Source organism: Xiphophorus hellerii, chromosome 12, assembly GCF_003331165.1.
Source record: "Xiphophorus hellerii strain 12219 chromosome 12, Xiphophorus_hellerii-4.1, whole genome shotgun sequence".
NCBI classification, from domain to species: domain Eukaryota; kingdom Metazoa; phylum Chordata; class Actinopteri; order Cyprinodontiformes; family Poeciliidae; genus Xiphophorus; species Xiphophorus hellerii.
In genome coordinates this window covers 5,470,272-5,483,683 of record NC_045683.1, presented here as the reverse complement: position 1 = coordinate 5,483,683, position 13,412 = coordinate 5,470,272, and the positions used below count along the sequence as shown (strand labels likewise).

At 37.1% G+C, this 13,412-nt stretch overlaps 1 protein-coding gene across 4 annotated transcripts in view; it reads right to left on the bottom strand.

The window, feature by feature from the left end:
- cltcl1 (clathrin, heavy chain-like 1) overlaps positions 1 to 13,412 on the bottom strand; it is a 40,367-nt gene that overhangs the window by 23,415 nt on the left and 3,540 nt on the right. For 2 of the 4 annotated variants that reach the window (XM_032577435.1, XM_032577437.1), the window contains exons 2-4: positions 3,656 to 3,863; positions 3,299 to 3,301; positions 1,336 to 1,604 (exon numbers count right to left, since the gene is read on the bottom strand). In XM_032577435.1, the coding sequence (XP_032433326.1) occupies positions 1,336 to 1,604; positions 3,299 to 3,301; positions 3,656 to 3,863 (480 nt within the window). The remainder of the gene's footprint in view (positions 1 to 1,335; positions 1,605 to 3,298; positions 3,302 to 3,655; positions 3,864 to 13,412) is intronic. The other 2 variants (XM_032577436.1, XM_032577438.1) reach the window with 1 other exon arrangement.

Here is a 13,412-nt window from a genome sequence, read left to right as displayed (position 1 = left end):
CTGAACTCAGTCTGAGGGAAAACCTGAATCCTCTTGAGTAGTAGAGTCTTAACTTGCTGCAGTGAACATATGTGGATATACAGTTCTGAAAAAAAAATAAGAGCCCACTGCACTGAGCCCCTTTGAAAACCTCCTGGTTATTCCACCAAATATTGATTTCTGAACTCTTACCAAGTTAAAACATTAGTATTGTTGTTTCTAAATTAACATAAACTTGTTTTCTTTGCATTATTTGAGGTCTGAAAGCTCTGCATTTTCTGCATTATTTTGACCATTTCTCATTTTATGCAAATAAATATCAAATTTTTTGATTGAAATTTCAGAAACATGTCAGTAGTTCATAGAATAAAATAATGTTAATTTTACTCAAACATATACCTATAAAAAGTAACATCGGAGAATCTGATCATTTAAAGTGGTCTCTTATTTTTTTCCAGAGCTGTATATTATTTGCAAAACACATCAAGACTTAAGTAAGGTGTGCCTTAGTGCTACACCCAGTTACATTTATCAAATCCATAGCAATCTTTGTTCAATAACAGCAACTAATATGAAAATTAATGACTGCTTATGGCAGTAACGTTTTAAAAAAGTATATATACAGGTGAATGTAACCATATTAACCTGTATATAGGTGAATATATACACCTATATATATTATACACCAGCATTCAAACTATTAAACAGTTTGAATGCTGTTAAGATATGTTAAGATATTATACATTGTTCCTAAATACAGTAGAACTACAGTGTTAAACAAATTTTAACTGATAAAGATAACCTGAGTAATATTATTCACTGTTCTATTAACCATTTATCTTTAACAGTTTTTTCTACCTTTAGCATTTATGTACAATGATTCACCTCAACTAAAACTTCTCAAAAAAATTAGAAAAATGTGAATAAAATTTTCACCATATCAGCAGAATCAAAGTATATCAAACTGAATAAAAGTCTAAGACATGGCTTTTTATGCAACTCTGATGTAGATGCTTTCTGCAGAAAAATTCTCGTGTATATAACTGTAAACTCTAACAAAACCTGAGAATCTGATGCTCTGCCTCCTCATTAAAACTGTAAAATAAGGAGAAAACAGCAGAATCGTCTCCTCCAAGTGTTAACACCCAAAACGTGTCCTTGGAGCAGCGTGTTAAAGCTTTGTCTGTGGGTGTGAAATTACAAGCTCAGACTGGACAGAAGGCCAAGCAGGAGATGCAGAAATATGGGAAAGTTTTTTCGCTCTGATTTATTTTTTTTTCAAAAGTGCTGCAGACCAGAGATGTAAAAGGTAATTATGACTCGAGGGGAGACGTGCTGAGGGGTGTGAGCTCGTACCTGTGCAGAAATCCCGATCAGCAGTAACCACTTCTGTTGCTCGTCAGTTCTATAGTGGATGATCTGACAACCTGCCAGACTGGCGTGCCGATCGAACACTTTGGTCGGTTGGGAATCCCCCTCCATGCTCCAGTGGTAGACCGCCGTGTCCGTCACCAAGGCAACGGTGTTCACAGATATCCACTTCCAGAACATGACCTCCTCTGTGGTGGTGTGAGCCTTCATCTTACTCTTCATCTCGATGTTGAAGATCTGCAGGGTTTTGGCAGCTGTGAGGATGCATGGAAACACAGAAATCAGACAAACTTAAGATGTAATGATGGGGCTTTTTTTGTTGTTTGCAGATTGTTTTCCTATTTTAATGCTCAATGACATGTAACCTCTCATAAGGCAGACATTTTCTAGCATAAAGAAAAAAAAAAAACTAAATCTAAACTTGAATTTGAGTACATTTATTCAGTCAGTGAAAATCCTGTTTAAAAATTGTTTATATTATCTGATATTAACAGTTACTTTCAACTAAATACAACCAAAGCAGTTAATGAATGTATACTTTACTTTTTTTTTCTGAAGAGACCCTGGGAACTTTAGCTATCCACAATAAAATATGACGTAACATAGAGACCCGTTTCTTTTAGTCTTCAAAAACCAGGCTAGACGAGGAACCATATTTATGGACCATGAGTGTAAAAATTAGCGTATTTTCACACCTGATAGTCCAGAAAAAACAGAAACTGGTGCAGTTCGCTTTCACAGTGCACAATTAAACAAGCCAAACCATTTGAAAAACCTGTTCCCCTCCTCACCTGTGGTGGCACTGCAGCACTTTTGAAAGAACCAATGAAGGAAGAACCAATGTCTGAAGAAGACATGACCGCACAAAACTAAGAATGTCGTTTTAATTCCTTCTTTTAAAAATGCTTTAGAGTCAAACAAAATATTTATCACATAAAAAAAATCTGTAAAAAGTAATAGCTTTGCACACATCTATTATGTTCAGGACATTTATTCACAGAAATCTCAGTTTAATTAATGACTATCAGTGTTTTGATTGAAATTGAAGAGCATAAGAGCAGTGCCAGGACTTGGAGAGATTTAATCTCTATATATGTACGTTTAAACTTTATGAAATGTAATATGTTTGAGTTCTGCCATACCATCAGGATTTGATATGCTCATTGAACGAATGTACTCAAATAAAAGTTTGCATTTTCCAGAGTGAACGTACACCATTACAGTACAGGATAGGTTTATTTTAAGGTTTTTTGCATATCTTTAAGCAGATTTCCCAGCAAATTGTCAATCTGTAATAATATGAATACCACAAAGTGTTGTGAAAGCCGTCGAAGCCTCACTTTGTGCACCCAGCTGACATTTGCACCTAAAATCAACTGGCCTCCAGCTACAGAAAGCAGATGGCAGCTTTGAGAAAGGTCATAATGGCTCGCAGTAACCGAGTCATAGCATTGTTTCTGAGCTCCAGAATAGACTGGTTAGCTCCATATGCGACCAGTAACAACCTTCATCAGCCATTAAAACTCTCAACATAACAAACAGGTGACGTAAAGCATGAGGTTGGTGAATACTGGCTCTGTTGTGCAAACAACCATCAGCACAGACAGGCTTTATGATAAGCTAATGGGCTGTCTAATTAACAACAATGATATGGCTACTGGCTCACGCAGGCGTGCAATGACCCACGCAGGGCTTCAATGCTTTTTACTCTAATATGTGATGATTTCAATGAGACACACACACAGCCATGCCAACGCATGTTGTTCTCATAAAAGAAGTGCATCTGCCAGCAGGTTAGATTAGAACATAGGTTTGGATTATTTTGCAGCTGCAGAGGGGTGAAAATACCTGGGCATAGTTGTTAGAGACACTTTTATGAGAGAGAGACATGGCTACTGTATCATCACAACGGGGTGCCAGACAGGCAGACACACAGAAAGCAACTCACCGTCTGAGAAATTACAGAAAGCAAGGGAGAAAAAGCAGAATGTCAATCAGGTAAGAGTGAAAGGATGACATTAAGGAGGGCCAAACGGGGGCGAGTTATTCCCAGAGCGAGGGGGGAGGAAGGAGAGAAAAGGCATTACAGGCAAATCATCCTGATCAGCACTTTCATTTGTGCTTTACGGGTTGTATTCACTAACAGATAATCAATATGACGAATCAATTAGGAACATTGAGAAAACAGATTTGAGTGCTTTTGGCCAGCATTCATCATTGCATGACTCTTTTCTACTACAATTAATTGTACTGGAGACAGAAATAACTTATACAACACAATGTACAACGAATTTCCCCATCTCACCTTTTAGCGCGATAACCTTGCTTGCAGGGTTCATAATGGCGCTGTCAGCGGAGATCGGCCTCCTGATTGGGTTGTTGGGGTCGGACAGGTCAACGATCACCACCTGGTTCTGCTCGCCCACTTTCTCCCGGATGCAGATGAACTTGTCTGACTCCATGGTCAGGTAGCTGAAGCCGATGTTAGCTGGGTTCACACCCAGGTTCTGCAACTGGAAATTATTTTTTTTTAAAAACAATACAAGAGAATTAAAACACCAACTGGAACATCAAGTAGATGGTTTTAAGTCAATCTGGATAAAGAATTAAAAGGGATGCTTTGTAAATTAAGTCAGTAAAACAAACGCCACACACGCATACAGTATTTCACAAAATATCTTTAGGTTCTTTTCTTTTTATTTTACCATTTGTCAATCACTTAGTTATATTATAAAATAAAACTATATTCTATTGTTTACAGGTTATTAACATCTGCCATGTTCCTGATGTCCGAGCAGAATCGGAGGCCCAAAACAAATCTGTGCAACTCCTTGGCCAGTAATGTCTGTCTACATGCCTGCATTCAGTCTCCATGGTAACCAGTTGTTTCACCATCCAATCACTTTAGAGGGAGTCCCACAACTTCCAATCCCACCCATACCGGAAATGTAACAATTTCATAAATACCGGAAATGTAAGAATTTCCAGTATGGGTGCAGAATATCAAGAAAATATGTAATTGTGATGTTATTGCTGAAGATTGCAAAAATGTTAATTAACTCACATTTTCTTGACTCTTCTTTATTATTGCTCAATAAATGTAAATGTAAATTAGGTGTATTAAGAATGTAAAAAGGAAAGTTAAGCTGCCAAGACAAATTTTCCAACATGCAGACACTTGAAATTTAATATTTTGCTAACTATAATGTCCAAGCAGGCATTGAAGATTGTGATAATCTGAGGATGATGATGATTCAATAGATTGTGCATATCTAATTTCTAACTCTCTTGACATTTTAACTACTGACACTGATTTTCTAGTCTAATACCTACAACAGAAAGGGGAAAAATATGCGGCACATTGTTTTATGGTGCAAGTAGAATCTATAGTTGAATCTAAAAAAATCAGGGACTACAAGATTACGCATTAAAATAACTTACATCCTGATTTTTATTTAATCCAAATAACTTTGCAGTACATCCTGTTGGTTGATGTGCTTATAGAGCAAAAATGGTAAAAGTTCTTAAATTTTGATGCATTTAATGAAGGTGATACAAGAAAAAAAAACATATTTTCACCAATCAGACTTGATTATGGGAATAATTTTGATTTCCAGACCACTGATTGGTGCGTATCTAATTATTGCCTCAGTTTTCAACTCAGATATACACTAAAGCATCAAGATACAGGTTTTTTGACAAACCAACCACATTTGGGTTTTGGATAGAAACATAAAGTCTTTAAACTATATTATCTCTCCTTTTATACCATTATAGAGAAGAAACAGAGATTATTCAATATTGTCCAATAAAACATTAACTCAACTGATATACATGAAATAATTAGTACGTGTTCAGGTGGTTATTTTAAAGTTGTCTCATCCAAACATGTTAAATAAGCAGGACAGACATTTGCATTTAATTTTACAAACAATGTTTGAACTAAAAGTTACTCAAGAAAACTTCTTTAAAGAATCTGGAGGGGGAAAAAAGTCCCTGGGAAAATGTACATGCCAGAATAATCTTTGCTTTGCTGGGATAACCCAGTGAGAGCCACAACAAAATATAGTTTTGATAAAAATAGCACCAGGTCTGCTCCAGTCCTCCAGCTATTATCTCAAAGGGTGTTTTCCCAGACAGGGGTCACAGAGAGCCAACGAACAACCACAGAAACCTCTGATAAAACTAAAGGCCTTCTTTTAAACACCTATTTCAGCTCTTTTAACACTAAAATGGTGTAAAAATATTAGCATAAGTAAAAACGTAAATCCCTCCAGCTGCACCCGGACTATTTGTCTGAGCAGAGAGAGCGGAGCAGAACAGGCATTCTCCGTCTGATGACTGAACTCACTGCATTATGCAGTCTGAAGCAAGCAGAAAGGAATCTTTACACTCATCACAAGGACCGCACTATCTCCCAGTTGGCTGGAGCAGCAGGACAACAAATCATTTGAAGCCATTTAAGTGGGGTCTTCAGCAAAACAGGAAGAAAGAGGCGATCATAAATCAGGGTTGTAAACCGGGGTGCGCCCGCTTAAGTCCGCTTTTAAAGAATTTTTTTTCCAATCCAGGAGATTATCATTTGCTTGATTAAATTCATGCTTTATGTTAAAAATTGGATGTTTTACCCATTTGTAGATAGCTTCAAAATTCTGAGCAAAAACACACACAACTTTAAACTTTTTTCCTGTATATTTTTGAATCCACTCTCTTCACCTGACATTACAATTATTTAGCCTTTATCTAAAGCATGCAAAAATCGATGAATCTAACAGGGAAATATAAACTATACCACCTTTAGTCCTTTTGTTACTCTGTCATGATTCTTTTTTTCCCAATAAATATGCTGGATGTGTCAGATTTGTACACTCAAGAGTCTTAAAACTCTCCCGAGTTGTTCCACAAACATCCGAGAAACTTCCATGAAGTTTTGAAGCCAGCTCTCTAAACTACCCAAATATCACTCTGGGACAGAGTTTCCCACTGAATGCATGACAATAAAACAGAGCTGGAAACATCCCTTAGTTACAGACTGCTTCATTCTGAATAGGAATGCACAATATTAAAAGCATGTGGTGGCAGTATTTTGGTAAATACCACAATAACAGTATTTTGAATGCCCAAATTTCTTTGTACTCTTTAGCATCTAAAGCATTGCATCTGTATCAAGTGTTGGATTCAGCCTGAAATTTCCATTGGCATGCATTCTAACTAAGGATGGGCATTTAGTGCATCATTTATCAAATCTTATAAGAATTTTTGATTTATCTTTGTCATGATAAATTCTACTACAGTTTGACAGTTTTGTTTTAAAAAAACAAAACTGTCCATATTGTCTGGATTGTTAGTTTTTCTATACCATTTGTTTAATGAGCGCATCAATACATACTCAATTTTTTTAAATATGATTAAATGCAGCAGTGATACAAATCACACTTCTTTATGTGACTGGTGTTCTAAAGAACCATATTCTAAATTGAAATGTTTTGTTTTTCAAGAGCAGCATTTGTGGTTTTGGGGTTATGATTCTGTGCCATGCAGTCATAAAAACAACAGGAACAAATAGTTCTTATTGTTACTTTTATTGTCTTATTGTTACAATTGTACTACAAATTTTTGTGAATCAGTACTTTGCAATACTATTACTGTGCACACTGCTCCAACACATAAACAACCTAATCATACTCAGCAGCTCTTTGCACAGATTTTGTCTATTTTTCCACAGATATTTTCTCATTATTACTATCAACATTATTGTTTTTCTAACATCATCATCCATGTGCTTCTATCTGATTAACATTTTGCAACTGGTACATTGAATTCACACTGAGAAACAAATAAAGAGTTATTGTTTTGTTGTCTATCAGGATTTTCTAGAAGATTGCTCTGCAGGACAATGTGCAAATGCAGCTGTGGATTTGGCAAAAGCCTTTACTGAGAGTGATGTGTGGCTGCAGGGACGAGTGTGGAACCAAACTCCCAGGATGTCCTCATATCAAGTCAGGTCAAATTTATCTGCATAGCACATTTCAGCAACTAGACAGTTCAAAGTGTGCTACATTATTAAAAAAAAACTAACACAGTAACCAATTATGAGATGAGCAACAAACATTGCATTTTTGTCAAATGCCATTTAGCTATTCAAGGAAATAATATAAACATCAAATATATTGATCAATATATTGATCAATGTTCCAGTAATTATGAATCAAAGGCAGCTCTAAAAATGTGAAATTTCAGCCTTGATTTAAAGAAATGTGAGTTTCAGCATCATTACATTTTTCTGGAAGTTTGTTTTGAAGCATAAAACCAAATGTTGAACATTTAAGGAATAACAACAATTGATTCTGTCATATAACTAAGAAAGAAGAAATATCAACTTCAGATTGTAGAAAAAAAACAGAGGAAAGCTACCTTGGGCTTATTTTTGATATTTGTTACATGGTGGGAAATAAAACAAAAAGAAAAGTGTTGCGATTGTTTAAATTAATGTTAAGAAGCATCAGCAAAAAAAGTGTTGTGATAATCATTTTTACTGGTTTCCTGAACGTTACAAGAACGCACAACATACAAGAGTCTTGAAAAAGGCCACAGAGAAGACCTGAGGGCGATCAGAGCCATATGCTGCCCCTCCTGTAAGGACTGCCAAAATTATCCAAGGGTGCAGAAGGGAAGAAGCACAACAAAGATGGTAGGGGGCAAGATAAAGATGAGAATGTGAGAAAGAGCTGAAGAAAACATTCAGAATTGAGATAATGTCCAAACAAGGCAGTGTGGAAGCGAGGAACAAAACACGCGGCTGAGAAGTTGACCTGTTTGGAGCGGTAACACACTCCTTTGGCATTTTACAGTTCAGGGTGGGGCGACTGACTCACTGGACTTTTTGGCAGAAGATTCCAGGCTAAAAATCACACTGCAGCTCTAACCTACCACAGACCCATAAATTACCTCCATCGATTCCTCACACATGACTGCACATTATCTTTCTGTAAAAGGTGGAGTTAAATATCACAAAAATGGCATTAATGCTGATGCAGCTTGGGTGGTATGTGGTGAGTCAAAGACTGGCTGGAAGTGTTGCATCAGCAGATCAAGTGTGGAACGATGCAAAAACACTTCAGTGTTTCACATTGTTCCATGACAAATTGTTGTAAAAGTCTAGCCGGTAGCTAATCAGTAAAGAAGGTAAGCTAAAGTAGAAACTTCCCCTGACCAATTAAAATTTTTCTCTCTTTAAAGTCGCAGGTGGTATTAGCATCTTTCGTCTGATCTCCTTGGATGTTCAGGCACTTTTCAAATTCACATTGCATTGTGGTAGTAGCTTTTTAAAAATAAAAGCTTTTGGTAGATGATTTCAACTTGCTCAGAGTTCGCCAACATAAAACAAACAAATATTAGAAAAGCTTGGGAGGATCTTTTCAAACTGATTAGAGATGCACAAATGACTTCCAGCTGTGAATGAAAGGTCAAAAACTGAAAACTGAAATGTACTTTCCAATAATTAAGTGTATTCAGTAGAAATACCTCAAAAAACACAGAGTACTTTCAATACAGATCAAAGGTTAAGGACAATTCAGAAATGGGGATTATTTTGTAGAAGATTTCTGCCTCCATCAAAATATCTTTTTCTCTATTATCTGTTATTCTCAGCTTAAAAAAAACATAAGACCTCAAAGAGAAATGTTTTTGATATTGGAGCATCTGTAGTGTTGCATAAGAACTTTTTCCTGCAGCTTTTTGGAGGAGAAAATGTTATACAGTACAGCAGCTTGTTCATTATAGACTTTCAAAATCTTCTAAAACACAACTCTGAATAAAAATGCAAACCTAAAAGTAGAAACATCCACCTGAAGGTGCCATTCTCAAGTCCTGCTTTCTTTCCAAACTATTCCCTCTACATAATCGCTAAACCCAACCACAAACGCCACCATCATTTACAAGTGGTCCACTTTGTCAAGTGTCTGTTTTCCTTGCATATGTGAACAAAAAGGCAAGCTGGACAGCAGTCAGAAAATGCCTAAGCGACCAACTTTATTAGCACACCCTTCAGTATTTATATTTTACATGCTAAATCTACTTCTTTTTAACTACTTCCTGTGCTCTAATGCAATCATATATTAATGTTCTGAGTACTGTGGACCCTTCAGATCATGCATGAGTTCTTGGGCCTAAAAACACTTTTCCCTAATGTTACTCCCCCCTGCTGGATGAGTCAACGCTCTTATAGTTTCTACGTCTATACTGTTAAATGTTTGTTATAAAACTTTTGAGTTGTCACAAAACAAAACCCAACTGCTGTTTGTGTTAAAATGTTGCTCTTATCAAAAAGGCAATTCCTCTCCTCAGTTTATGCCTGCACTGCTGAGCCTGTTGCAGTAAGGCCACCCACAACCGTCTGTCAGTGGATGGTAATGTAGTCCTGAGTGGGACTAAAGCTAAAAAAAGCCCCTACAAAGAGAAACAGACTAATGTGGATTTTCTAAGGATTGAGTTGTGTTAGCTGTTTTAAAGGATTTGTTTTAGTTTTCACTTTTGCTTTCATTTGTTTTTGGTCTCAAGCCCCTTCAGCAGGCTTCTACACTGAGGCAGTACGATGCATAAATGTGAGGTTATGTCATTTCTATTGTTTACCCGTTTACACTCCTCACATTTAGCTATTGGTGAATATTGCTTTGAGATGAACCAATGAGGCTTTTACTGATCGATACCAATTTCCAGTTTTCTTTGACTTCTCACTTGCCTATTCTAATTTTTGACCGTGTAATATATGACCTCACTTATTTAATGTGAGAAGAACTAAAAACAAGAAGAAATGCACCTTGACAGATTAAGCAATTTCACTAAACCTATAAAAAGTAGGCAGTTTCTTGACTTACTGACAGACATTTTTTTTGTAAAGTGACCTAAGACGATATTTGTTTTAAATTGGTGCTATATAAATGAACTAAATTGAAAATAATTAAAAACAATACAAGCACTGTGTGCTCCTTCAAATCTTTTATATCAAAGTTTCAGTGACTGAACACAGGCACACATCCTCATCCCGGTCTATGCCTGTTCTGTTCCTCTGCTTCCTTTGCTGATGTAATTTGCTGGATCTAAACAAGTCCTGTTTACATCACATGTCCATCAAACGCATCCTGCCTGATGCAGGGCAACATTTCATAAGATGCTGCTGCAGAAGCTGCTGCAGAGTTGCAGGTTAGAGGCATTAAACAGCTTGGCAGGACAGTTTTCAGGAGGTTTAGAGCTGCAGGACATTTTGGCACTTTCTCATGCTGCTACAGAACGTAGGTTGCTGCACACAGAGCTGAACAAACTGCAAGTGACTCTCACTTTCAGAGCTCAGCAGACCTTTTCATCTCAATACAGCATGAAGCATGATTATGAACTTCAGAGCATAAAGCTTACTTAAGAAACCCAGCATGACAGATGTGTATTTATTTAATCTATAGACAGAGATGTGAAAAGTGAGCCATCTGCGACAACAGAAAAATTAGGATGACTGAAAATCAATAATTTGGGTTTCCTACACATTTTCCAGTTCAAAACTCCAAACATATCCAAATTCAAAGTCATTAGTCTTTTATATATATATATATATATATATATATATATATATATACATATATACACTGCTCAAAAAAATAAAGGGAACACTTAAACAGGTGTTTAACACTTAAAGTGTTCCCTTTATTTTTTTGAGCAGTATATATACAGTACAGACCAAAAGTTTGGACACACCTTTCTAATTCAATGGGTTTTCTTTATTTTCATGACTATTTATAAGGCAAGAAATCCCACTTATTAACCTGACAGGGCACACCTATGCAGTGAAAACCATTTCAGGTGACTACCTCTTGAAGCTCATCAAGAAAATGCAGAGTGTGTGCAAAGCAGTAATCACAGCAAAAGGTTGCTACTTTGAAGAAACTAGAATATAAGGGGTATTCTCAGTTGTTTTACACTTTTTTGTTTAGTGCATATTTCCACATGTGTTATTCGTAGTTTTGATGCCTTCAGTGTGAATCTACAATGTCAATAGTCATGAAAATAAAGGAAACTCATTGAATTAAAAGGTGTGTCCAAACTTTTGGTCTGTACTGTATATATATATACACTGCCTGGCCAAAAAAAAAGTCGCCACCAAAAAATGGTCACACTCTCTAATATTTTGTTGGACCGCCTTTAGCTTTGATTACAGCCCGCATTCGCTGTGGCATTGTTTCAATAAGCTTCTGCAGTGTCACAAGATTTATTTCCATCCAGTGTTGCATTAATCTTTCACCAAGATCTTGTATTGATGATGGGAGAGTCTGACCACTGCGCAAAGCCTTCTCCAGCACATCCCAAAGATTCTCAATGGGGTTAAGGTCTGGACTCTGTGGTGGCCAATCCATGTGAGAAAAAGATGTCTCATGCTCCCTGAACCACTCTTTCACAATGTGAGCCCGATGAATCCTGGCATTGTCATCTTGGAATATGCCCGTTCCATTTGGGAAGACAAAATCCATTGATGGAATAACCTGGTCATTCAGTATATTCAGGTAGTCAGCTGACCTCATTCTTTGGGCACACAATGTTGCTGAACCTAGACCTGACCAACTGCAGCAACCCCAGATCATAGCACTGCCCCCACAGGCTTGTACAGTAGGCACTAGGCATGATGGGTGCATCACTTCACCTGCCTCTCTTCTTACCCTGATGCGCCCATCACTCTGGAACAGGGTAAATCTGGACTCATCAGACCACATGACCCTCTTCCTTTCCTCCAGAGTCCAATTTTTATGCTCCCTAGCAAACTGAAGCCTTTTTTTCTGGTTAGCCTTACTGATTAGAGGTTTTCTTACGGCTACACAGCTGTTCAATCCCAACCCCTTGAGTTCCCTTCGCATTGTGCGCGTGGAAATGCTTTTGCGTTCACAATTAAACATACTCCTGAGTTCTGTTGTTGTTTTTCTTCGATGTGATTTGACCAAACGTTTAAGTAATCGCCGATCACGATCATTCAGGATTTTTTTCCGACCACATTTCTTCCTGGAAGACGATGGTTCCCCACCATCCTTCCAGTTTTTAATGATGCGTTGGACAGTTCTTAACCCAATTCTAGTAGTTTCTGCAATCTCCTTAGATGTTTTCTCTGCTTGATGCATGCCAATGATTTGACCCTTCTTAAACAGACTAACGTCTTTTCCACGACCACAGGATGTGTCTTTTGCCATGGTTGTTTAAGAAATGAGGAGTTATTCATTGCATCAGCTGGGGTTAAATAACTTGTTGCCAGCTGAAAGATAATCGCCTATGCAGTACTTATCCAATAGGAGGCTTGTACCTATTTGCTTAGTTAAATCCAGGTGGCGACTTTTTTTTTGGCCAGGCAGTGTATATACTGTATATTCTAGATATTTGGGCACAAAACATTTACCTTTTAGACTTGATTAACTTTATATTCCACAAATCATGAAAGCAAAAGTCACACGTTTTTTAACGCAAAGCAACAATAAATGATGTCATTTAAATAACTTTATACAGCCTGATGTTTTTTTATTAATTCAGATTTTAACTTTTAGATATTAAAAGGAGAGATAACGCCTGAAAAGTCAAAGTTTTTGATAAAACTTAACCTAACTAGGTATAAAAAAGTTATTTTAAAACATATCAGGCGTCTTGATCATACTGAGCTGCATTCCTGCACCCTGCCTCTGACTATATAGGCTGAGCTGTAAATGCCAGGCTAAAAAAAAAAAAAAAAAAGCTAAACAACTTGAGGCTCAAAGTCTTGGGTTTGCAAATTCCAAGCATTTTTCACTCTGCTTGAGCCACCTAGATTTGCACAGGGATACAACAGGCCAGAGCTGGGATTTCATGCAAGAAGTGGAACATAAACCAGTTTGTTGTTTATCACTACATCATACTTAAAAAAAGTTTGAGGGAAAGGTATGTGCCTCTGAGAACAGACGACCCAGACATGGCCTGATGGCGCTCTGTTGTTGCTGACACAGTTTTGAGTCAGAGGATCTAAGGTCAAGAAAGAAAGTGAAGCTGCAAACCAGAGGAGCTAG